General features: G+C 48.0%; 4 protein-coding genes and 1 long non-coding RNA gene across 8 annotated transcripts in view; 3 read left to right on the top strand and 2 right to left on the bottom strand.

The window, feature by feature from the left end:
- LOC120894584 overlaps positions 1–10,686 on the top strand; it is a 57,602-nt gene extending 46,916 nt beyond the window's left edge. Inside the window, exons 2-5 of the mRNA XM_040297270.1 lie at positions 358–2,410; positions 4,994–5,170; positions 6,620–6,734; positions 6,829–10,686. Of these exons, the coding sequence (XP_040153204.1) occupies positions 2,263–2,410; positions 4,994–5,170; positions 6,620–6,734; positions 6,829–7,018 (630 nt within the window). The 5' untranslated portion in view covers positions 358–2,262 and the 3' untranslated portion in view covers positions 7,019–10,686. The remainder of the gene's footprint in view (positions 1–357; positions 2,411–4,993; positions 5,171–6,619; positions 6,735–6,828) is intronic.
- Positions 10,687–10,823: 137 nt separating this feature from the next.
- On the bottom strand, positions 10,824–14,064 carry LOC120896270 (microprocessor complex subunit DGCR8). 3 transcript variants are annotated; one of them, XM_040300261.1, is made up of 4 exons: positions 13,913–14,064; positions 13,124–13,466; positions 12,763–13,052; positions 11,223–12,698 (listed from the first exon to the last, which is right to left on the bottom strand). In XM_040300261.1, exons 2-4 carry the CDS (start codon positions 13,407–13,409, stop codon positions 11,223–11,225), a joined length of 2,052 nt encoding a protein of 683 aa, XP_040156195.1. In that variant the 5' UTR covers positions 13,410–13,466; positions 13,913–14,064. The 3 variants fall into 3 exon arrangements, with proteins under 3 accessions (XP_040156197.1, XP_040156195.1, XP_040156196.1); XM_040300262.1 differs by having other exon boundaries at positions 13,917–14,064; XM_040300263.1 differs by having other exon boundaries at positions 10,824–12,698; positions 13,124–14,064.
- Positions 14,065–14,167: 103 nt separating this feature from the next.
- On the top strand, positions 14,168–14,873 carry LOC120896272. Its single transcript, XR_005738416.1, has 3 exons — positions 14,168–14,413; positions 14,495–14,542; positions 14,615–14,873. It is a non-coding gene; the product is annotated as an uncharacterized LOC120896272 (long non-coding RNA).
- A 1,249-nt stretch (positions 14,874–16,122) lies between these two features.
- LOC120897018 (cytochrome P450 4c21-like) lies at positions 16,123–18,411 on the top strand. The gene is made up of 5 exons (XM_040301596.1): positions 16,123–16,546; positions 16,621–16,876; positions 17,295–17,421; positions 17,487–17,687; positions 17,751–18,411. Exons 1-5 carry the CDS (start codon positions 16,195–16,197, stop codon positions 18,327–18,329), a joined length of 1,515 nt encoding a protein of 504 aa, XP_040157530.1. The 5' UTR covers positions 16,123–16,194; the 3' UTR covers positions 18,330–18,411.
- A 16-nt stretch (positions 18,412–18,427) lies between these two features.
- LOC120897019 (general odorant-binding protein 84a) lies at positions 18,428–23,347 on the bottom strand. 2 transcript variants are annotated; one of them, XM_040301598.1, is made up of 4 exons: positions 23,166–23,184; positions 18,908–19,241; positions 18,703–18,832; positions 18,428–18,633 (listed from the first exon to the last, which is right to left on the bottom strand). In XM_040301598.1, exons 2-4 carry the CDS (start codon positions 19,211–19,213, stop codon positions 18,545–18,547), a joined length of 525 nt encoding a protein of 174 aa, XP_040157532.1. In that variant the 5' UTR covers positions 19,214–19,241; positions 23,166–23,184; the 3' UTR covers positions 18,428–18,544. The 2 variants fall into 2 exon arrangements, with proteins under 2 accessions (XP_040157532.1, XP_040157531.1); XM_040301597.1 differs by lacking the exon at positions 23,166–23,184 and adding an exon at positions 23,255–23,347 and having other exon boundaries at positions 18,429–18,633.
- Between the last annotated feature and the right edge of the window lie 741 nt (positions 23,348–24,088).

Below are 24,088 nucleotides of genomic sequence, written 5' to 3'. Positions count from 1 at the left end.
CGGCCGGTTTCACGGCGGTTGTTGATCCCGACAGCCCCTGCAGCACTCTCCGTTTATCATCTTCGTGTGACTTTGTCCGCTGTTGTGCTGTGAGCTCTCGAGGTGGTAGTAGTAATACTTCGATCGTTATCTGCTTTTAATGCCGCACGTTTTAATGGCCATTTTTCCATTTCACTGAAACCGGTCGGCTTTGAAGTTGTTCCACTTCATTCTTGTGTGTGTGTTTTTTTTCTTTGGTTAGTATCATTGAGGTGGACCATTGAGGTGGGAGTGATTGTGGCGTCTGTTTTCAGTCGTATTTTCTTGTTTTTTTGTGTGTGTGCGCTTATTTTCCAAATTTTCTCTTTTCTTCAACAGACCTGGCTGCTGGCACGCTCGACCGGTAAAACGCTCAGCGCGGCCCAGTGTGGCAGTAATAATTGAAACGAACGAATAATCATTCATCATCGGTGTGGAAGCTGGCAAACCGAGAGAGAGGCGACGTAGGGCAGGCTATAAAAAAACCCCCCAACAACGACAACAGTCCCGCACCCGCACTGGAGACGCACAAAGCAGCAGCGGGGCACGGTTGGTAAAGGGACCAGGGACCAGGAACATAAAAATGATATGATGTGAATTCGAGCATTTGTATTCATGCGTTCGGCTGGTGCGGCTTTGGTTGCTTTTCGGTGAGTAGTGAGCGGAATCCACCCATCAAATCCAATTTTCACGATCAGTGCGCACCAACGTTTGGAGGGACGGCGATGATATAGTGACGCGGCGAGAAGGAAACGTCAACACTGACATCATCACAAAGTCCAGTCTGAAGCTGAAGGCACGGAAATGTTCGCTAGCAGCGGTGCGTCCCTTCCCATCACCCTGTGTGCGACATGTGAGTGAGGCGGTGAAAACACCCCAGTGGGAAAGCGAAACAGCGTTGCGAGCCACGTTCAACCCAGCAAGGCGGAAAAGCCAAGCCAGGGATCGGGACAAGGGCGTACTACAAGCGCAAATCATCGCACAGAGCACACGAGGACACCCCGAAAAGAGATTCTTCTACATCTACGCTGCCCTCTCTACGCGCTGACCGAACGATTTCCGGTGCGGGAGCTTTCCTGGTCCGTTCGGACCACGCTGGGAGGGGAAGCTGTCCAACCGAGCGAAAGGAAACAGAGACATCAAAAAAACGGCCCCGGCGGAAGCTTGTCGCTGAAGGATTAGTGCAGAAAATAGAACTGGTGAGCGGTGGATGAACTTCAGCCGCCGTGGAAAACGGGGTGGGAGAGGGATCTACGGGAGGGAACAAACGTTATCTACATGCCAACGAACCGGCCAACGCGTCCTGCAAAAAACCCGTGACCATGACCGAAGCAGCGTCCCTAAGCACACGGACTTCTACATCTAGCACCACTCGCAGCACTCGTCATTAGCCCCAGGGACCCAGGAGGACGTTTGGAAGGGGGAACGCATCCGGCGTACGAAGCGACAAAGTAATAGGTTTTGTCCGAAAGCGAAACCATTGGAGAATTTCGCAGTATCTTCAAGTTCGCCCCTGTCTCCTGCCGCAGCGCCATTGTTTCTGTTGGAGAGAGAGAGAGAAAGAGGGGGCCTGTGTGTGTGTGGTGAGCTGGAAAGCCTGGCTTTAATTCCAGGCTCTGGTCGGCACTTGACGGAACTTTATTTAACCATCTCGCCGTTCCATTGGTGAAGGAGAGTCCGCCGTACAAAGAAGCAAGCGGATCGGGCAGTGAGAAAAGCTTCCATTCCCTTGGGAGTGGCAGAAAGTGGAAAGTTTCTCCTCACACACACACTCTAAAAAAAGGGGGCGAAAAACGGGACCAGCAAGAATTAAAGCAAAGAAGAAAAGGATCCTTTGGCAAATGCGGTCGAATATGCAAACATACCTTAATTAGAAAATATCATAAACCGTACCGCAAACGACAAACGTCCCCCACCGTGCCGTACTACACTGTCTTGTGAACTCCCCAAATCTCCCCATCTTCCCATGCTGTAGGCCCGGGCAGGCTGGTGAAAAGTAAACACGCCCATAAAACATTAATTTTTTATGAACCACCATTCTCCCCCCTCCGGGCGTTGATGGGAGTGTTGGTGGGTCTGGTGTGCCGTCCGCGTGCCCCTGTACGGTCGTCCCCCTGAGCAACAGCTCCGCCGTACGGCGTACGGGTGCATTTACGGGGCGTTTGAGACGCTCGGGCCCGACCAGCGTTCCGAACGGCGCAACGGGGAGCAACGGCCCTGTCGGCACGTGGCAGACGAGTCAATATGGTGGCCATATTAAAACATATCAGCGGCACAAGCAGCAGCAGCAGCATCGGCAGGAGCAACAGCAGCAGCAGCACCTTGGCGCAGGTAGTCGCATCCATCACCGCGCTGCTGCTGGTAATGGTCGTGGTGGTTCCGCTTCCGACGGGTAAGTATATTGCAGCCATTTTATAATGCTTTCCACGAAACAATAAGTGATATGTGTGTGTGTGTGTGTTCCTTAAGCTTTCGATATGAGGAGCTGCGAGAGAATGCATCTTATCCTTGTGTAAGGAGTGTGTAGAAAATAAAGCTTAAAGGATAAGGAGATTTCCTCAGATAGTAATTCTATCACATGCGACAGGTGATAGGGTCAACGGGCTCTCGCTGGTAAGGTTGCTATCGGCAAGATATTGCCCCCGCTGCAGGTAGATGGAGACTTTTAATTAAACCACTCCATACGACACAACAGGATGTTGTCTTTTGGGGGGAGCGAGCTTGGCTTGAAGCATCTCTCCATCGTGTTGTCACACACCCGCTGTAAAGTAAAGAAAATACTTCTCCCAACCAATGCAACGAAGGCGACGACTAGCTGACACCTAGCTAACAACCAGTTTGACATGAGATGGAATTGCGCTGCTTCGGGGTTTTATAGAGAGCTTCAAGCGTATAGCGACAGTTCGATTGCTTTTACGTGTACTTCCAAGGCCAGCAAAATAGTAAACGAAATACTATTATTTTACCATTGAATGGTAAAGCACTTGAGGCTGTTTTTCTTTCGAATGAATTGATCAATTTTTCCTTTTCGTGTTCGTGTACCGACACGCTGTTTTACATTCCTTGATCGACATCCGGGTTGAATATTGTATGAGGCAAGCGAACGGACAATGCATTGTGTGGTTGTGGTTTTGAACAGAATTCCAAATTGTATTGCTCATGTGTTCGGCTAGTGGGTGAAAAGATGGAATAGAAAATCGATCACATTCAGGTGTAAGGCGGAAGTGAATCAATGGCGGTCGAAGGAGAGTAAAAAAGACGTTCCGGATGTACGTGATTTACATTTCCGACGTGGCTATTTCGAACCGGAGGATGATGGTTCTCTTTTTGTAATGATGATGTGGCGGCACTTGGCACGTAGCACGTGCAGTGGACACGAATGTTCCAGTGCTCCTCGGCTTGAAGTCGATAGTTTACATATTTCACAAAAGCACAATCGGTCTTTTAAGCTGTGCGCCTACAATTTGTGGATTATTTTAACCCAACCGCTTTTTTGTGGAATGTGTGGGAAACATGCAATTGGATTTTATTTTACCCCAACTCCCCAGAGTCCCCGATGCAACTCCGGGTGTGATTTATAGATTATGCTGCATTACAAAAGAATGCATTTTAGAGAGCGCACAAAGAAGCAAAACAGCGCCCAAAGTTTGCAAGCATTTTGGCACAACAATTGGCAATTAAATTAAAGCGTACAATTTCCCCCCTCCCTACAACACTGCAGTGGGAGTGCCCCACACAAACACACACATAGGGTAGAACGAAAACCAATTTTACAAATAACCAGGCGCATCCATTGAAATTGTTTTCATCGTACTTTTTTTTGTTTTGTTTGTTTGTGTAATTGTTGTTCGACCCCGTTCATAATTTATTAGCAGCGTGGGTAACCAAGCCAACCATAATTGGCAGAAACGGAGGAAAATGGGTGCAGCTGTAGGTGGTGGTATCACGGCAATGCACTATGCCCCGGCCCTATGTATGACCACGATGTTGGTGTGCAGCGATGCAGTAAAATGTGTGTGTGCGCCAATCCATTCTTTGCCACAAATTGTTTACGAAGCTTTTGTTTACGTGACAAACAACTTCACAGTGGTGGTGGTGGTGGTGGTGGTGGGGAAGGTGGGTGACATGTTTGGTCGTCGCGCACCCATTGGCTTGATTATTCGATGGTCCTTCGGGTTCGCATACGAAAATACATAATTAATCAACGTGAACACGTACCACCAAATGCAAACGGTGCGAAGTATGTGTGTGTGTCTGCTTGTGTTTGAAGCGCCCGAAGGAGATGCAATCAGAGTTCCCGGCGGTCCCTTTCCCTTTGCCTGCGCCCCGGTGGTACGGAATGCTGAGGGAGAGGAGCAGGTGAGCGTACACACACACACACACACCATCTTTTATTCATAAGCCAATTAACGTAAATCTTGCATTTGCATAGCGCACGTGTGCGTGAATGTCTGTGCAAGGGCGAATTTAATGTTTGTAAAACAGTTTTTGCGTCCTTTTCGCGCAAGGCGATAGCAAGCAGCTAGCGAGTGGTTTGGTGGAAAACAAAAAACAATGGAATTTGTCCGTTGCCAAAAGGAACTTGTCATTTCTCTAACCGGAATAGTGACGCCTTTTTCCATCCAAAACAGGCTTCAGCATCTCTCAATGGAATACAGAACACTGTACAATCGAATTATGCTACAAATAATCAGCAACAAAAAAAACTGTACCATCTTTTGGGGATTGCTCCAGCCCGAGTGTGCGAACAGGGATAATAAATTGATTTATGATCCTTTTCATTGCCAAGTTTTGGCTATTCCACCTACCTAAAGAAAACAGTTTCATTTACCTGTATTTTTCTCTCGCTCTCTCTCTCCCTCTCTGCTCTGCATTCAGTCACTTGTGTTCGGTGTTAAATCACACGTTTCCTTTTTCTCTATTTTCTCCCCACATCTGCGCTTGAAAAAACAACATGCGCCGCCTCCACTTCCAGCGCACGGTATCGATTGCTTTAAGTGCGTTTCAATGAACGGTGCCAATAAGGCGTGCGATGATCCGTTCCACAACAACTACTCGGCGGCGATCCTGGAGTCACCGTGCATGGGCGGCCGCAAGGGCCGGGATGGGCTGTTTCCGGCCACGTCCTGCATCAAAATTGCCGGCTATTATGGTGAGTATTATTGCGCTGGTTCGCTTTTTTCTTCTTTATTTTCTTTATTAGTTATTGTTTTTCCCCCCATCCCACCGGGGTGCGGTGCAGAGGTCAGCGCTACAATGTAGCCGGCAGTGCACTGTTTAATGTTTAATGTTGCGTTGCGCAGAAAAGGTTAGATCGATGAGCTTCGTGCAATCGTCTGGAAAGTGCTGATGAAGTGCTGTTTATTGAAGTGTGTTTCTATGTTGGTTTGCAAAGATTCACGGCATTTATTCGCCGCTTGTGAAATGTTTCTCAATAGTTTGTCATATATTTGGGATAGCTGTAATGTTGAATAACATCTCGCAAGCGGTGAATTGTAAATTGCCTCAAATAACACTAAAAAAGTGTGTAACGTTTGTCAAAATTCCATTTGTATTCATAAATAACACTACGCATTTGTTTCTTACTTTTAGCCGTATGCGTTGCCCGACCGTGTTTTGTATCCGCCAAGACGGGTTCAAATCGCAAGTTTAATCTTTTTTTAATCTTTTTTTTGTTTATTTGGTTTACATTTTATATGAAAACGATAAAAAAACCTCTAAACCAATCAACATGAAAATAACACCAAAGCTTCCATTTCATTTCCTGTGGCCTGTGAATGGTTGATTGCTGTGCCTTTATTGGATGCATTGTACACAACCACAACACAACATACACAGCACTGTTCGTTTTGTTATGGCACAAAAGTCAATTACTCACACGACACACACGCAGCCACTCACAATCCTTGTCAGCTCTGTTCTGACCTTTGGAGGAAAACAACGATCAAAAGGCCACATCGTATCTTCCCAGAGTTGTCAACATGTGGCCTGGTTGTTTCCTGGTAGCCCGGTCCACGGTCCACGGTAGAAGAGGACGACGCGTCCAAATACCACCCCGTCGCACCCCGGTGCACCATAAAGTGACGTGTGAAATTTAGTGCCTGTGTGTCTGGTATGCATGTACCGGCGGCAATACTTGGCCAGCAAGTTCGATGAGGCATAAAGTGCAGCAAGGCAAAGCGGTACAAAAAAAGAGAAGAAATAACAAACATAACACACGCTTGAAGCGATACAGCGAAAAGGCTGGATAGGAATTACCATGGAAATTCCATTAATTGCCGCCGTTAAGGACGTGACAAACGCATCGATCGGCATTAGCTGAGGTGCAACTAATTGCCTTGTAATGATGATAGGTGGGAAAGTCCATCCGGCATCCTGCATGTTTGGATGTACGTGTTTTAATTAAAAGCGAGCTGTATCGATTTAGGGACGTATTGCAATTGCAAACGCGTGATAAGTGTGATTCCCCAAATCCCATTTAAAATAAGTGAAAATGAACCGACCCATCCATCTCGATTCAATTCCATTTGATGTGCATTCGCTCTTTATCTTTCTCTCTCTCTCTCTCTCTCTCTCTCTCTCTCTCGTTTCTGTTCTGCAGATGACACCGGCGAAACGATCACCGTTCGTGGATGCGCCCTGGACAGTGGCACCCTGACGACGGATACCGAAATAATTCGCATGTCACACTGCGGACGGTTCTACTACGACGATAGGTAAGAGGACCATCGATTCGCGGGATAATCGATTTTCAAAAAACCACGCTTCCACGGTAACTGGCGTTCATTTTCTGCTCGCTTTTTCCAACAGATACGTGCACGGATGCCTGCAGAGCTGCAACGATGCGGACGCCTGTAATGCTGCCCAGCCATCGGCAAGGTCCTGCTCGCCCACCCTGCCACTGGTCGTGGTGATCGTTGCCCTCGGTACGGCACTGTTCGGGACAGTGACCATTCCACCCCAACCGTCCGGATGGCTTCGTACCGTCAACGGAAGCTAACAAAGTGATCGGAAAACAAAGTGCAGCTGGGTGAGGGGTCCGCCCTCGTACGATGTCTTATGAAGGCACACAGATTAAGCGTAGTCCTTTAGGTGGTGGGGGTAGGGGGTGGGGAGTTAGAGCGAAAGGGGAAACTATGACCAATATATAATACAAAACTACAACAAAACCAATCAAAAACACAGACAAAAAATCGCTTTAACGCTCGTTTCGCAGGATCCGCAGGGGATCCGCTCTTGAGGGAATGGTTTGATACAGAGTATTTTTGTGTATGAGTTTAGAAATAATTTTTCTTACCATTAGCAAGGCAATGTGCGGGGATACAGAGCTGCACATAAAGGTACACAAAAGAATTGCAAAAAAACCATTCACAAATTGCATAGGTAAATGATTTTCTTTAAATGCATGAAATTGATACAAACGTAGCAGACATTTATATGGAAAAGGAGATACTATATCAATAATTATCGAAAGCTTCAAAACAGGAAGCATACACAATGGAATAAATATAGAGCGCTATTGAAAGGAAGGAAGAAATGGTGAAAAAGAGCAAATCAAAAGCAACTCACAAGATAAATATTAACGCAACAGCATTCAGCAAAACCCAATTACTAGACAGTTAAGGAACATATTGTCTACACGGTTCTAGCATCAGTTGTAAATTGTAATGCCATAAAACAAGCAGTGACCATAAACACACACAGAGATGATTGTAATTGTAAAACGGACACGTTTTGTTAATGTCGCCACTCGCATTTCGCGTGTGGCCCACAATGTGCAATGCAGATCGAATTGAAAAGAGGCAGAGCGTATGCGCGTGTTGTAAGTTAACGCGTACCATACAGAGCATATATGTTGTTATATCTCTCACATACACACACACAAGATCCGTCTCGTTAGCAAAAACAAAGAAAAAGAATTGTTAGTGTAAGAGAGGGAGCGAGTAGAGGGAATCGCGGCAAAGCAGTTCCATTTCCGTTCTATTATGCTAGACCAATGCAAGAAAAAAAGGGGTGCAAATAAATTCGAACAATGTAGCTTTCTTCCCTGATGGTGGTGTGATAGTGGTGTAAGTGAACTTTCGGTTTCTCGGCCAACCCCAATCCCAACGGGCAGGCACACACACACACACACGGCATGCCCAACACATTATACGTACAAATCCAACTTTATGATGCTGCTTGTATTTCAAGATCAAATCTTATTTGTGAGTGTTACTGTGTGGGGAAGATCACTGTGCGAAGAAAAACCAGTGACAATGACAACATATTGTACCAAACCCAGCAGCCCCCTCAATATAGCAGCAAAACAGGCAGAAGGAAGCATGCATGCTTACGACACTACACTGTTTTGAGCATTTTTCTAACCACCATCACTTGTGTTTTTGCCTGTCCACCGGCTGCCAAAACAGAGGGCATCATTTGTTTCCTTGTTGTAGGGTGCAGCAACAGCAGCAGAAGCAAACCAGCTTGTGTTTTTGGGGATTTTGTCCACTCATCAGCAAATGTTCTTATTTATTGGTGCGCTGCTTTCTGTGCAGGGGCAGAAGAAGCCAGTTAGGGAAGTAAATTACACCACAACAACAAAAAACACTCATAATGGTAGACGAAAAGCTGCTTTATGGGCCGTATCTATCATATTCTGTCTGGAGAAGAGAGGACGACAAAATACACCACCACCCAACAAATGATGTAGTACATATTATTGCACCAGATTAGTATTGAAATTTGCAAACACTCAAACGAAAACAAAAAAAACGGGGAACCACCAACAAAACAACCCGATAAGGATAAGGGTAGGATTGTAAAAATTTTACGCACTACGCATTAGCTCATCCCCCTGCTGGACGGGTTTTCATGGCTAGGCGAAAAGCGAATGCACCACACCAGTAGCGATGGTTTCAAGCGGCAATGCCCTGACCTTCCCGATGTAGAGAGATTAAGAAAGAGAGAGAGAGAGAGTGACAGGGTGAAAGGGGCCGCGCCACACTAAGCCCTCGTGGCATCAGGAATGGATTAAGCGACGGTCATCCCAACCCACCCGGCGCAGAAGGGTGGAGGAGATTAGTTTGTATGTAGCTTTTTTTTACTTTCAGCCCCCATTAGTACACAATCCCCGCGTGTACGGGTTCGAATCGACCAACACACAACACAATTTTGCTAGCGAGTAAGGTAAATACCGGGTATTGGTAACGTGGAGAGAAATGGTAGAGGAACAGGATGAAACTATTTAAAAAAAAGATAGGCCGCAAATAATTGTATAATAAGTGCCTAAAAAAACGTAAAATTAAACCTAAAACACACACACATATAAAAACCTAGTCACAAAGAATACAACATGAGATGTACAAAATCAGGAAAAAGCTTCACAACACAGTGCTGCACAAAATCAGACAACACGCGTTCGAGGATCGCTTGCCCGTGATGCGTGTCCAATACACATGACCACGTGGTGCTCACAGTAAAAACCGTACTATTTACTTTACTCATCAAACACGCAACAACAACACAGCCCCTCTTTTTGAAATTCCAGGTTTCTTAACCCAATGCAAGCATGCATGTTTAGTAAAGGCAGGCGGGAATTAATAATAATAATAATTACTCAAACAAAAAAAAACCAACTGATCAACTGTACATAAACTGGTCAGCAAAGCATACAAATATACTTAAATGTGATATCAAAACGATGGAGCCAGCCGCAGCAGCAGCAGCAGCAGCAGCGACATTCAGCTAATGCAATGCATCTCAAATGGCACGGTTGCAAATCTACCAAAACAAAATGCTTCAGGGATGCTGTGAAATAGAGAGAGAAAAGTAACACACGCACAAATAAACCCACAATGCAACTCAAAACAAAAGTGCGAACAAATCGAATTCGGATTCGCTTTTCCATTGCTGCGCCTCATCCAAGCACTAGGCTTGTGTGAAGGTGCCAGGGAGAAAGCCATTACGTCGTATATGTGTGTAAAGTGGAATTAGATAAAACTATGCAAACAACCATTAAACCAAAAGGCACCTAACTCAATTGCACCACAGCTAACTGCTGCATGTTAATTTCAATGGTTTGAGAAGGGAGTGGCGAACGTAATCGGATCCATACGGCAACATTCTGGTAGCGGTAAAAATTCATTAGAAGAGTCTTTGGAGAAAAAAAAAAAACAAAGATGTAGTAGAAGTTAAGCTTCGCTTTAGCGGTTAAGAAGCGACGAGCGCAACGGACGTTATGTTGAGCCATAATTATTAAACTATTAGCATCATAAGCATTACTATCGCAAGCAAGCAAACACACGCATTCATTAGATTAAGTAACAAACAGACAAACACTATAAAGCACAAAAAAAAAAAAACGGTGTTAGGGGCTAGGGGATGGATGTTATGTGGTGTACTTGACACTGGACCATGCATGCGATACTTCAAAAAATGACCAAAATCGAAAGCGTCCTCGGAGATGTGTGTATCCGTGTATGTGGTAGGAAGACTAGTAGAAGCATGTTTCACCATTAAACTGTAGCTCTTCAATGTCATGCGGCGGATCTACCTAACTTTAACACACTCAGACAGTGCTCTCGATCGATTCGGCCGACGAAGCCTCAGTTCATACAGCGGGAGGGTGGGAAGAGAAACAATTTGCAAAGAAATAAATTAAAACCACAAATGTTTCCTAACAAACTCTCCGCTGCCAGCGTCGCGGTAATGTTAATTTCTAGAAAGAAAACCTTTTTAACTGCTTTAGCCTTATTCCTTATTCGCTGCAAAGGAATTTTCTTTCACCCATTACGATGCATTGAATGAAAAGAGACGTTGAATTGCTTTAATGTATGGCTTTACCGTTTTCTTGGCGAATCAATTCTCGTTTAGTGCTGCGTGCACTTGCAACGATCCTCACTTTTACAGCGTTCGTTATATATACAACGATTTCTGAACTGTTCTATGGATGTAGTAGATAAAATTAAGAATAAATCTATTTAAAGGTCTTTCCCCCCTCCTGCTTGGGCTGAGAAAGCACGGGAAATGATGAAGATTGTAGGAATTGTGATGGTTATTGCCTGCTGTGCATATAGGTAAGTTGCGGCACTCGGTTGCCAGCCGGTCGCTGCTAATCTTAGCTGAATCACTGGATTTTTGCTGCTTGCTGCCCTGCTACAGTGCTGCACAGTTTCTGCTCAGTCTCGCACCAATGGGTCTCGCGCCGAACACAAACCCACCTATAGATCCACGTTCTTTAAGTTTGCCCCCGCCCCGGTCGGTAGATCCACATCCGACGGTGGCACAAACTTACCGATCACGCGCACATTGCGCTGCCGCTCCTCTAGCTTGGACATTTCCTGCTTCAGCTTCTCCAGGATCGCGTAGTTCGGCTGGTTGATGGCGGCCTTGCTCTGCAGCACGGTAATTTCCTGCTCCTCCTGCTTTTTCTCCTTGTACGACTTCACCGACCGGTTGCCGTACAGTCGCAACAGCGAGCCCCAGGTCTTGATGTGCGGGTGCAGTATCTGCAGGATGGCTTGCGAGGCGCGCTGCTTGCCGTCCCGCTTGTTCTTGCACACGACCGTGGCCACGTGCTTGCCCACCGTCATGGTGAACTCGTTCTTCCGGTGCTTCATCGTGTTCACCTCGTAGTTGATGTGCACCTCGCCGAGCCCAAAGTTGCGCTGCAGGCAGGTAAGCAGGATGGCATGGGGCGATGGTTCCGTCGTTTTCGCACAAAACTCGGCCACCCTCGGGTCCTCGATTTTGATCTCATCGAACACGGACAGCTCGCGCAGATCGGACGATTGCTGCTGTGAGCCACCGCTGCCACTGCCGCCAGCACCGGCGCCACCACCGTTCGAGGCACCCTTCGCATCCTTGCCCGTAATTTTGTCCTTCATGTCGGGGATGAGGATTTCGAGCGTTTCACGGGCGGCTTCACTTTTCGCCTGCTTTTTGCTGGTACCGTAGCCAGTGCCGTACTTTAGCTCGTTTATCGTAACCGTCGCCGAGTAGGGGGTCGCTGCGTTCTCCAGCTCCTTGAACTCGTACGTTGGCTGCTTGCGCAGGGCGTGCTGCACGTACTCGTGCAGAATGCAAACGTAGCTCTTGCCGTTCGGGTTCATGATCCACTCCTTCTTCGGCCGGGCGTGCGGATTGCCCTGTTCGTCCTCGATGTTCAGCATCGGGAAGGTGATCAGCTTCGTACCGTCCGGCAGCGTCGGGCGCTGCAAGTTCTTTATGTGCTTCCGGTGCTTGGTGAACTTGCGTCGTGCTGCCCACGATTTGAAGCGCAGCACGCGTATCGTTTTGAAGCGGAACAGCTTCTTGCAGTACTCCACCACCGCATCCGAGGTGAGCGATTGGGCCTTCAGGTTCTCGGTGACCGTTTCGATCTTGGCGCTCACCTTCAGCGGCAGCAGCTTGGCGTTGGCCTGTGCCTCGGCAGTGGTCGTAGCGCTGGCAATCATTTTACTCAGCTGTGCGTTGTGTAGCTGACGCTCCGGGACCGGTTCGGCCGCTTCTTTGGTGACTCCTTCCTGTCCTTCGCTGGCAGTTTCGTTGCTCGCGTCGCCATTTTCGGCACCGTTTGCAGCGGCGGCTGCCTGGGCAGCGGTAGCGGCCGCCAGTTCCTTCTTCAGCTCATCCTCCTTCTCGAGCGCTTTGCGATAGTTGAGACAAGGGATGGCGCTGAGCGGTATTTCATGTTTCTGAAAAGGCGAAAAAAAGGGATTAGAAACTCCTCACTCTCTCGATATCAGCGAAATTACTTACCCTCACACTGCCCGGCCCGAGAAAGTATGGCCTAGAGGCGGTACAAACGCGTGACGCTTTGTGCAGATACAGCGGCATTCCGCTCATGTGCGTGGCCTGGACCCATCCTTCCGGCAGCACCTCGAAATGATTGCGACCCTTCTCCTCGAGCACCTGCTTGAAGCGCTCTTCGTACGGCTGCTTCTTGTTCGTGTTGCGCAGCTCCTCCGGCAGGCCTTCATCCAGCATGGACTCTATATCGTCGTAGTTGACGTCCGATCCTTCCGAGCTGCCATCATCCATGTCACCGGCTGGTCGGGAAAGGGATACGATTACTATTTATTTCATTTGTTTCTTTCTCCGTTAAACAGCGATCGCTTACCACCCGTTTCCGAGTCCTCGTCTGAATTGTCACCCTGCACCTCATCCAGCACGTCAAACTCGCGCAGGTTATCCACCGCAGTGGCCTCTTTCGGCGTCGCGTCCGCCGAATTGTCTTCCTCCGATTCGCTCCCTTTCCCACTGCCGGATGACGAATCGACTTTTCTACGCTTTGCCATCGGGCACCCGGATGGTATGCCCGCTCCATCGTCGGTCGTAGCCACCGTTTCGTTCTCCTGTACATCCGCTTCACTGCCAGGCGGCTGTGCACTTTCAGTAGTTTCCATATTTTCCCTTGCACCCAACAACCGGTGTCGTTCGAAGGGGACAGCTAATAGATACGGCTAGATACGATCAAATGCTATTATATCTTTAACAGTACAACGAAACTATGCTACTCAATGTACGAGACATTCTTGTATCGACGCATGACATCTTCTACCGACCAACCCAATGAGGAGCAAAATCAATTTCTTTTTACTATGCGGCGTGTATGAGGCAAGTACGGTGCATGTTAAAATTGAGACTCGCTCCCATCGGTCGGTGGTAGAAAATCAGAAAATACAAAGAGCAGCAGCAGCAACAGCAGCAGCAGCACACACACAGAGAGCTATGAAAGCGCTGTTATCGATTTCCGTTTTGCCGGATGCACTCATTCTCGTGTACGCGGGCGCCTTTGCTGGTATTTCATGATGCAGAAATCTGTCGGCTTGGCGTTCTTGAACCACCAAATTCCATCGCAAGAACGTCAAGCGGTTTAGCTTCCTGCGATCGAAGGATAAACACTCACGTACACACACTCAAGCACACAACTATACTACGCTGGGCGAAGGATTTAATTGAAAGAAAACGGGAAAACAGCACGCCCAAATGAGAATCGAAATTTTCACGAGGTGTTTGTTTACACTTTTCCTTTTTCGATGAAGTGCTTATCAAACGCCGTCAAACATGGCGGTAGCTGTCAAACGCCCGTACAACATGGCGAGGGTTTTTGACGTTCAAAAATCGTTGCTTCTCGCTCATTTTCTCTCCCTCGTTGTGTCATGCCATCTCTTTTGCCCACATGGATGGGTAAAAAAACGTAAACAAACTGTGTAACTGATGTGAATTACAAGTGCTCAATTTTGTTTATTAGTTTGTCAATGAAAATCAACAGAATATGGGTACACGTGTTACTTTATCAATAGCTCAAAGGTTTAAGATTACTGTGCAACGCATAGGCTCACCGTTCAAAGCGACCGCACGCTCGCAGCAGTGCGAGAATTTTTCCAAACAAAACCTCCGGCGGCAGGTAAGTTTGTTGCAAAATGCTTGCAGAAATGAAATTAGATGAAATGAGATTAACAAGGCGTGCTCTTGTTCACCTTTGCAGATTAACAAAATATGATGCTGTGCCGCCGTAGGAGATAATTTGGAAGTTGTAGGTATTTTGTGATTGTTTGGCAGTGCTACAGTGAACGCTTATGCTGATGTATTTCTTGTTATTTTGCAGCCTTTCCACTGGCATCGCCACCACACAGCACGTGCTAGTCACACAGACAGATCGTAATTGGCGCGGTGGCATCACTCAAGAAAGATTTTGGTGGGCCAGTTTTGTAGGAGAATTGGAACGACAACAAACAGCTGTGCACATCTTTAAGATCCTCAGCGAGGATTTGCAACTATTTTTGGTCCTTTTTTCATGTTTGAAGCGGGAGATAGAGTTTGTTCACATAATAGAATGTTTAATAAATAACAAAATAAAACAATAACTTCTTTACGTTCTGTGTGCATAAAAACAAATGGAAGATTTGAGAAATTGCAATGAAGTCCGGAATTTATTTTATGTCTGGAAAATTCACCTATTATTTTTATACATGGAGTTAAAAATGTTGATCATGCATGAAACATGTTCATTTTTGTTTACTTCCACCTACACCTACGCTTGTTTGATATTACTTACAACGACTTTCAAAAACGATCGACAGCAAGGGAAAATCGCACCGATTTGGAGCGTTGGCGAGCTCGTGAAAACCGGTTTTTGCCTAACGGGTAACGCTTCTTCGATGTAACGCACGTGCTAGCTTTGCGAGCTTTGGATTGGCCGGAGGAGCTTTATGGAAGAAAGCTTCAATGTTGGGGGTTGTTGACCATGCTAGAAAACATAGCCAACCCTTCCATGCACGATTGGAGGACATTGCAGTGAGTGATATTTTATGTTTTATATATACAGGAACATATTCTTTGATTTCAATGGAAAAGGGATAAAATGACTTAGTTCTCTTCTTGGGTGTGTTCACACCTTAATGCCTTTCCTTTATGTGTTTCGAAAAAAGTTATTGCATTAGTCCTGCCCTGTTCTGTTAAAATAAATATTATGATTACAAAGAGTCTAAGTGTAATAAAATGTCTAAATGTCTGATGAGAATTGAACCCGCCCCCGGTGTTGTAGCATCGTGGTACCATTATCTATACCCCCTGGAGCCATTGCCTATTTATCATACTTTCACTTTCATCAGCCAATTCCCCTGCTTCGTAGCATTGATTGCCCTTAGTACTACTCACCTCCTGCCATTTGTTGGCGTCTACTACCGTTCGAGAAAGCCATTGCGTGTAGCAGGAAAAAAAGCCCCCGTAGTAATTTCAGACGTCAGTCCGACCGATTAGTTCCCAGACAATAGCACGCACACACACCGCACATCGCAAAAATAATAGCATAAATTATGTTTCACGTACGCACCCCGTAGCCCGGGCCTCATCAACCGTCTGTGCCAACGGAGTTTTGCACTAATTTTCGATTTTATTGTACACGCACCGTTGGGTCGCTGGCGGAAAAACGCTCGCTCACTCACCCCTCCCCCCTACACCCCAGCACAAAAAGGGAGACTCCTAACAAGTAAAGTCAACAGCAAGTCGCAAGGTGGTGGTGAAACATACCGACAATGCGTACCTTTCGTCGGGGTCCTCCCCTCCCGGTTTTACTGATTAGCCCCAACCGTCGGACGATGGTGCAATGTTGCAGCGAGCGACAGTTGCATTTTTGCAGTGCAGTGGAAACGGTCGGTTCGTCCACAAAACCCATCCCAAATCGGCATGCTTCCCGGGCTGTTTGTACTGGCGGCGTGCCTGTGCGCCGTAACGCTGTCCTGGTACTGGAAGCAGCGGCTCCGCTGGGCCGACGACATTCCGCGCGCCCGTCCCACCCACCGGTGGCTGGGCAATGTGGGCGATTTTCTCGGCAAAAGCCCGGGCGAGGTGTTTCTCGTGCTGGATCGCCACTTCCGGCAGCACGATCGGCTGTTTACGCTGCGGTTCGGGTCGCAGCTCGCGATCGGCATCACCCATCCGGAGCTGGTGCAGAAGGTGCTCACCCATCCGGACTGCCAGGCCAAGCCGGACCTGTACAAGGTGGTCCGGCTGCCGAACGGTTTGCTGGCGGCCAAATGTAAGGATTGCCACTGTGTGTTGTGTGTGTGTTTGTAAAGGAAACCTCCGTTTCTTCCGCTCTTCACCGTGCAGATGATGTGTGGAAGGTGCACCGGAAAACGCTCAACTCCACGTTCAACGCCCGCATTCTGGAGAGCTTCGTGCCGATCTTCAACGACTGTACGCAGCGGCTGGTGGGGCGGCTGGACCGGTACGCCCGCTCCGGCGACCGGTGCAACATCCTCGAGTACATCTCGGCCTGTACGCTCGAGATGATAAGCCGCACCTCGCTGGGCGGCAAGGTGCTGGAGCGTGAAGGTGCCGAACAGTTCATCGCCAATCTGGAGGTGTAAGTGGTTGCCGCTTCGAATCAAAACGCGATTAGTGTGGAGAGATTATCGTTAAAAAATGGTTGCATATTAGCGTCACAATTGGCCAGTTTAGTGCAAAAGTCTAATGGTAATCGGGTGTGGTTTTGGCAACTGTGGCTTACAATGGCACGTGTCACGCGTTTTGCGATGAGCGGTGGAGCGGAGAGGCAGCGCGAAAGCAATCATTATGCGATTGATTGCTGCAATGTCTGGTGGTGCTATTAAAAAGGGGTTAGATAACCCCAACGGCTAAACGGTGTCGTTCGAGCCCTTCGTGCACGGTTCTGCTTCCCCAATTTAGTTAATTATGATTTCTTGTTAGCTTATTGCCCCTATTGCTGTGCGAAAGTCTAGAGTAAAAGCTTAAATTTAATCCCATTCTTCACCACCAAACAGAGCACTCAAAACGATTGGTGTACGAATTTTCAACATTTTCCTGCACATTGACTTCATCTATCAGTTCACCGCGCTGTACCGGAAGGAGATGCGAGCAATCAACATTTGCCAGCAGTTTACCAGCAAGGTAAAAGGGGGATTGAGGGGTCAGCATCCCGTTCACTGATGCCCTGATTCTCCTCCTCCTCCCAGATTATCCAGGCTAAGCGGGAAGAGATCGGTCGTTTGTGTGATGAAAATAGCAACCTAAAGCTGGAACCCGAGCAGGAGCACCACTACCGAAAGCCACAGATTTTCATCGACCAGCTAATGAAGATGCCACTGACCGATCCGAGCGCGCGGCACTTCTCCGACGAGGAAATATCGGACCACATCTACACGATGATCGTAGCGGTAGGGCGGTAGGGATTGGGTAACACCGCGCTCGCTTTGACTAATTTTCACACTCCACTCCAGGGTAATGAGACATCCGCAACGCAATTAGCACATACCTGTCTGCTGCTGGCGATGCATCCCCACATCCAGACGAAAGCGTACGAAGAGGTGGCCGGGCTGGTCTTCTCGCCCGATCAGGAGATAACGATCGAGCTGATGAAAGATCTGCACTATCTCGAGTGTGTGCTGAAGGAGGCGATGCGCCTGATGCCGGTCGCACCCATCGTTGGGCGGCAGAGCAGGGCCGAACTCGTGCTGGACGGCCACCGCATCCCGCAGGGCAGCGTGTTTCTCTTTCACTTCTACGCGCTGCACCGGCGGAAGGACGTTTGGGGCCCGACGGCCGACGAGTTCGAGCCGGGCCGGTTTCTGGCGGACGGGGGACGCCACCCGTACGCCCACCTGCCGTTCAGTGGTGGGCCGCGGGGCTGCATCGGCTATCGGTACGCGATGATGAGCCTGAAGACGCTGCTGGCCCAGCTGCTGCGGAACTACGAGCTGACGACGGAGCTGCGCTACGAGGACATCCGGTACCAGTACCAGATATCGCTCAATCTGGCCTTCCCGCACGCGGTGCGTCTGCGTCGGCGGGCGGTTTAGGTGCGGATTGAGGTTTCGAGTTAGTTAAATAGTAATAAAAGTCCACACGAGGCGAGTAGTTCCCCTTTTTTTAAAGGATGCTTCAAAATGAACAAACAACAGGTGATGCAGTTTATTGTGTGCACTCCGTTAGCTATGTACAGAGGATGCCGAGGTTCAAGGTTCTCTTTCTAAGCGGGATTCGGGCATCGAGTATCGGGCAGCAGGCTTCCTATTTACTTGTTATCCTTGCTCTTCCCATCCACCAGGGCGCGGGTCATGACGCAGCGCGTGAAGAAGTACGCCTGTTCGCAGGCACTACCAGCTAAACGCAAGAAAGGTACATAAGAAGCTGCAGCTTGTGCAGTTAAACTGCGTAGTGAAAACCCCTTACCCATCTCCTCCAGACACTCGTCGACGGTTTCGCCCGAGGTGGCCCAGTTGAGGGCGAGCGCCACCTCCTTGTTCACCTTATCGTCCTCCGTCAGTATGCCGAGCGCTTTCAGATAGCACCGGATGAAGCACTGGGCGAAGAGCAATCAAAGCCATCAACGATCGATTTCAAAGTTTGCTGCTACCACACACACACACCAACTCACCAGCGGTATCTTGTCCGTTTCGTCCGGGAAGCTGCCGGTTTGGTTCAGCTCGGCCAGATACTCCGGCTGGATGATGAAGCTCCGGTTGCACTGCGCGACCGCGTCCTGCATCGTCACCACGGGCACCTGTTTGGCGGTGGCCGGATCGGCCAGCATGGCAGCGCCCCGCTGTTCGGCGTTGTCGTTGTTCAGCATGCTGCAGCCCGCGACCGTGCCTTCCGGGACGGTTGCCTGCAGCGCGAACAGCAGCAGCAGCACCGCCGGCAGCAACTTTTCGCACCCGGCCAAAGCGCACCGTTGCTTCATTTTCGGTGTGCGTGAGCTTCTGTGTTGGCTGGAAAACCCAACCCCAACAAGGAAAAGCGTAAAGTAAGGCAATGTTTTTTCGGACGTGTAGACAGGCGGTGGGTTGGTGGGTTTTGGTGGCTTGGTATTGCAACACTTTGCATCCGACGCGCAGCGGAAAATGGGACGGGAATGGGCTTGCAAAAGTAAGCAACAACGGAGGGTTGTGGCGGGCTTTTGAAACGAGCTAGTATGCAAAATTTCCCCATTTTTTCGTACGCTTGGTTTATTGTCACTGTTGAAGCTTTTGTCGGGTTTCACCCTCCGGGAAGAGAATTTAGCTGTACGCGAAAGTTGGGATAGTTTTTGTGTGCGTCGCTCGTGATGCAAAATTAATCGAAATACTAACAGCAAGAACTTGTTGAACTTGGGTGAGGGTTTTTATTTCCACTTGTAGACAATCAACTAACTCCGTCTGAGTAGTTGCATTCGGTAATTAAATCAAGCACCAAAAGGAAAACAAAAACGAAGCAAAACACCAACACCATCTCTAATTACCGCTCACTTTAGTTTCGTATGGAAAGGAGCATTATCACACGAATGTAAATGTTTTGCTGCTGTGCGCAAGGGAGAGCAAAGAAAGGGCTTTTTTCATTCAAGCGGAAAGCCGTTGTTGTGTTGGCACACAATTAGCAGTTTCCCGTACAGCACACGCATTGCTACGTGTTGGCCCTCGGTCGGAGGGGTCGGAAAATGGATTGCAAGCTTGCTCTCTTCTTTTCTTTTCTCTCCCAATGCACACAACTCGGTGTCGATTACGATACGAACATCAAAGCCCGCGGCGGGATTGTTTGTGCCCTTGCCCTTCCTCTTTCAATTGATTATTGCTGCGCATAGCGATAGCGCCTAAGGGAAAAGAGAATCAGTTTGATGATTTTTCTTCGAATCGTTTTTCAAACCGTTTTGGAGTGAGGTTTTTTGTTGTTGTTGCATTGAGATGGAAATTTAATATTTATTTTGCACCTTTTCATCTCGACTGGGGTTCAATATTTCTTACCGGCAGGAGGAGCAGTAGCATTCCGAGACGCCTTTTCGTTCGCCCGCCCGGAAAAGCGCGACTCCCGGTTCGACTCCATTCGCACGGTGAAAAATTATAATTTAACGCGAATCGGAAACAAAGCAGGCACTGGAATCAAAATAACGCCCAAAACGTCCCGAGCGACCATGTCGATGTCGGAGGACTGCATTTGCATGGGAAAACCCGCGTAAAAGGAGCAAGAAAACGAGCGTACGTTTTTGTAAAAAAAAAATCGCTACTGGAGATAGATGGAAGGTAAATGGAAAGGGGAGGAAAAGAGAAGAGAGAGAGGGCAGGCAAAATATTTTCTCACTTTTCGACACTCCTCGACAGCCGCAGCGGGCTGGTGAAAAGATGCGTTGAAAGCTGTGGTGCTTTCGCGCGGTAAAGTTCCCGAAAACAGCGACCAAAAACGACAAAAAAGCGCTCATCCCGCGAAATGATGAGATACGCCCGGCTCGTTCGAATGTTTTACGGAAAACACAATTTCCCATGCCATCGTTTTTTTTCCCTTTTTTTCTTTGTGTTTTGGTGCAAAAATCGTACGAAAAATGCACGCCCAAAACGACGGACCAACGGAAAGCGGTCGGTTTCAATTTCACGCGAACGCATTTTGTGGGAGGAGGGAGATGGGGGGGGAGGGACGATCCTGCTGGCCAGCAGCATAAATAAATGTGGCGTGCATGATTCATGCGACTTTTCCGCCAAAAAGGGAGGGGGCATTTTACCATCCAGTCCCCCATCGTGCGTTCGATTTTTGGACGACGATTCTGTGAAGGTCGTTGAAGTTTGAAGAATACGAATTTTCGGTGGACGTGCTCGTCCTTGAAATTGGGCTGGTGAGGTTCGGTTTTGGGGGAGGCGATTTCGGAAATGAGGAGAGAGATAGAGAGAGTGTGAGAGAGACAGAGAGAGAAACAGAGCATTCAGCAACGGTATCCAAAACTGGTGGAAACTTGTGCTTTTTAAAGTAAACAGTGGTGAAGCATTGTGCGTTGTGTTTGCACTGCCTCGCGAATGTTTGGGATGTGTGAGCTTTGGCATTGGCCTTTGCTAACCATCCGTGCCAACCGGTGAGATTTTGTGCCACCGGCACAGCCAGAGTTATTTGTTTTTGGGAGAAATGTTTGCAATAGCATCACCACGCTTCCGCTCGTTTCATTCCGGGGGCGAGTTTATTTTAAGATTTCATGTGCTGCCGTCCTTATACGCATGGAAAATGGAATTTGCTATGATGATAGTAAGGGAAGGAACGCTTCTCTTCTCCCTTGGGAAGGAACTTAAAGCTTCGCTTCGTAGTTGTGGTTCCTTTATGGCGACACAAGCACAGGGCTTATTAGGTGAATAATGTAGGAACGATGATTAACTATCGAGCTGAACGTTTTAAAGCTGCTTTCGTTGCTGTACTGGAATATTGAGAAGAGATGCCAAACTCACTCTTTTGAAGTCTTTTCGCAGTGCTCAGCTATTGATATCAACAGCTTGAATTTACAAACATCCGTTACAATCCATACAAAAATTATTGTATGCCCGCCTCAATTTCATTTTGCACACTTGCCATCTCAATCTTTCCATCACTTAAACGGCAATTTATTGATTCACACTGAAACTGACTCCACCAACTCCGCTTCGCTCAACCCATCGCAAGGAATTACACGCTCAATCAACCGGCCCATTCTGGGCAATCGTTCATGCTTATCATTCGAAGAAAGGATAGTGAGTTGGGCGTTGAAAAATCTTCCGAAAACTTCACTCCAAACACACACACAAACACGCGTACGTATGAATAACATCACCATCGCAAAAGACATCCTCCCTGAGCACAACTCCTCTTCGCTCCCATCCCGAAAACCCTGCTCAAGCTAATCCCGTAATGTGTTGCAAGGATTATTTATGCTTCGGGCGAATCCGAAAACACTTTTGCAAAACAAACCTTATCGGCAGACCCGAAGCCCGAGTTGGCAGACATCAGTACATGAGTAAGCACATGTAAATCACACTGAATCGGCAATCAATTATGGAGGAGGCTTTCTTTGTTGTGCCGGCGGGTTGCAGCATGTGTCGTGCCGTGAGCACGATGGTGAAAAGCCCCAAACAATCTCCCTGCCAGCCGGAAGTGGGGGGAAAAATGCCACTTTCTCCCCAAAACCTGCAGCATCGGATTGTTCTTTTTTTGGGGGTATTTTGGGACGTAGAAGAATGCCCCGTCGTTTGGCAACAACCCACCTAGATGGCGCCACCGTCGCCTAAGGGCGCAATAAGTTTTACCTAGCACGCTGCTGTGCCTCGCGCCATTTAGCGCCGAACGAAGCGCCCGGCATGGTACACGGGCGCACACATTTTTCATGGTTAAGTTTTCCCGGGAAAATTGACTGTAAGTGAGTTAAAAATATGGCGCGGGCAATGGGAAAGCGGTTTGATGAAAGTTTCCCGAAATTTGCCACGCCGGCAAACACGCTGGTGCCGTTGTCTACTAGCGAGGATCATTTCGCGGGAACGAGCACAAACAGCCACACACACACACATGTGGACAAAAGCGGGTGAAAATTCCTTTCATTTTAGGGTTAAATGTCATGAAGAAGTTTGGCGAAATTCGTATCATGTGCGAACGACGATAGGAGGTTTCACGGAAGGTTTCGTGTGGATGACGGGAGGGCAAGCATGTATGTGACCCGTTTCATCGACAGGCTGAAGTTTGCTAATTCCAATTTCGTGCGCAAAGGTACGTACGGTTGCGGTGACGTGCCGAACAGTGGCCCGGAAGGCTTGAACACCACGTTCGACTGTCGAACCCCGCAGAAGAACCCTTTCGTAAGCAGTGATGATGAATTATGAAATCGTACGCATGCAAACAGGCATGCCGTGTTTGATTTTCACCTCCACTGGAAAACTGACCGGTTGGTCTGGTATTGTTGCAAACTGGCTTGAGAAATTTGGGGAAAATTTTAGCCACTATTACTATTTTTGTTATCAAAACAACTCACAGTTTCACGAAACACGATAACCAAGTGTTCACCAATCTCACGTTCAGCACGGAATAAAGCAACCCGTTGGTGAGTGTGGACCGCTTTATACAATCTGGCTGGCCATGGTGAAACATCTTGTCCGTTGACAGTCCACCTGACAGTCCGCATGACATGATGGACAATTTGATCGAATTATGAGCCGGACCCATTTCCGACAAGGCCAATCGGGGGGAAACGTTTTTGTCCGCTGAAACGATGGCTGGTCGACAATTCTCGTTACAATTGTGTCTCCATTATTTGTTCCCATCGGTGGAAAGCGAAAAGCCTATAATGGTATGGGAGTGTTGGTGTGTGCGTGTGTCCATGTGTTTAGAAAAACTACTGAGGTCAATTATAACGAATTGATGCCATTCGTTGAACGTTTTCCGCACGGTATCGGCAAGTAACAGGAATGCGCGAAAATTAAGCTTTTATAGGTAATTTTTCCCCAATCATGAGATGAAGCTTTAATGTCAAGCGAGCACGAAATCCTTGCAAAGAAAATTCAGCCAATAATGTGACAAACCAGACCGGGACGTGCTTTAAGGGCGAACGACCGCACCTGAACTGTGGTTAACGCGCAAACCCCCGCGGGGACAAACCGTCTGGGTAATCAATTTTGTTGTCACATTAAACGCGCTTGAGTGCGCCCCGGCACGGGTAATGTAATCGGGAATATGTATGCATTTTAAACAGCCCATTAAGGTCGCACCGGATCAAAGGATGTGGATATGGCGAGCGCTCGCAAGCAAACGGAAACGCATGGTAATATCCATGTGCGCCCGGTACCGGTAGCGTAATTTCAGGCGCTTG

Source organism: Anopheles arabiensis, chromosome 2, assembly GCF_016920715.1.
Source record: "Anopheles arabiensis isolate DONGOLA chromosome 2, AaraD3, whole genome shotgun sequence".
NCBI lineage: Eukaryota > Metazoa > Arthropoda > Insecta > Diptera > Culicidae > Anopheles > Anopheles arabiensis.
The sequence above is the reverse complement of the archived record's forward strand: the minus strand, read 5'-3'. Positions and strand labels throughout refer to the sequence as shown.

What these genes read in the sequence shown, in the direction of transcription:
- LOC120897018 (XM_040301596.1), top strand. Translation starts at nt 16,195, where the DNA reads ATGCTTCCCGGGCTGTTTGTACTGGCGGCGTGCCTGTGCGCCGTAACG. An exon ending in GCCAGCAGTTTACCAGCAAG is followed by an intron (nt 17,422 to 17,486) that starts GTAAAAGGGGGA and finishes TCCTCCTCCCAG; the next exon opens with ATTATCCAGGCTAAGCGGGA. An exon ending in TCTACACGATGATCGTAGCG is followed by an intron (nt 17,688 to 17,750) that starts GTAGGGCGGTAG and finishes ACTCCACTCCAG; the next exon opens with GGTAATGAGACATCCGCAAC.
- LOC120896270 (XM_040300263.1), bottom strand. Translation starts at nt 13,409, where the DNA reads ATGGAAACTACTGAAAGTGCACAGCCGCCTGGCAGTGAAGCGGATGTA. An exon ending in CGAGGACTCGGAAACGGGTG is followed by an intron (nt 13,053 to 13,123) that starts GTAAGCGATCGC and finishes TTTCCCGACCAG; the next exon opens with CCGGTGACATGGATGATGGC. An exon ending in TCGGGCCGGGCAGTGTGAGG is followed by an intron (nt 12,699 to 12,762) that starts GTAAGTAATTTC and finishes TCGCCTTTTCAG; the next exon opens with AAACATGAAATACCGCTCAG.
- LOC120897019 (XM_040301597.1), bottom strand. Translation starts at nt 19,213, where the DNA reads ATGAAGCAACGGTGCGCTTTGGCCGGGTGCGAAAAGTTGCTGCCGGCG. An exon ending in AAACGGACAAGATACCGCTG is followed by an intron (nt 18,833 to 18,907) that starts GTGAGTTGGTGT and finishes CTCTTCGCCCAG; the next exon opens with TGCTTCATCCGGTGCTATCT. An exon ending in CGAGTGTCTGGAGGAGATGG is followed by an intron (nt 18,634 to 18,702) that starts GTAAGGGGTTTT and finishes TCTTGCGTTTAG; the next exon opens with CTGGTAGTGCCTGCGAACAG.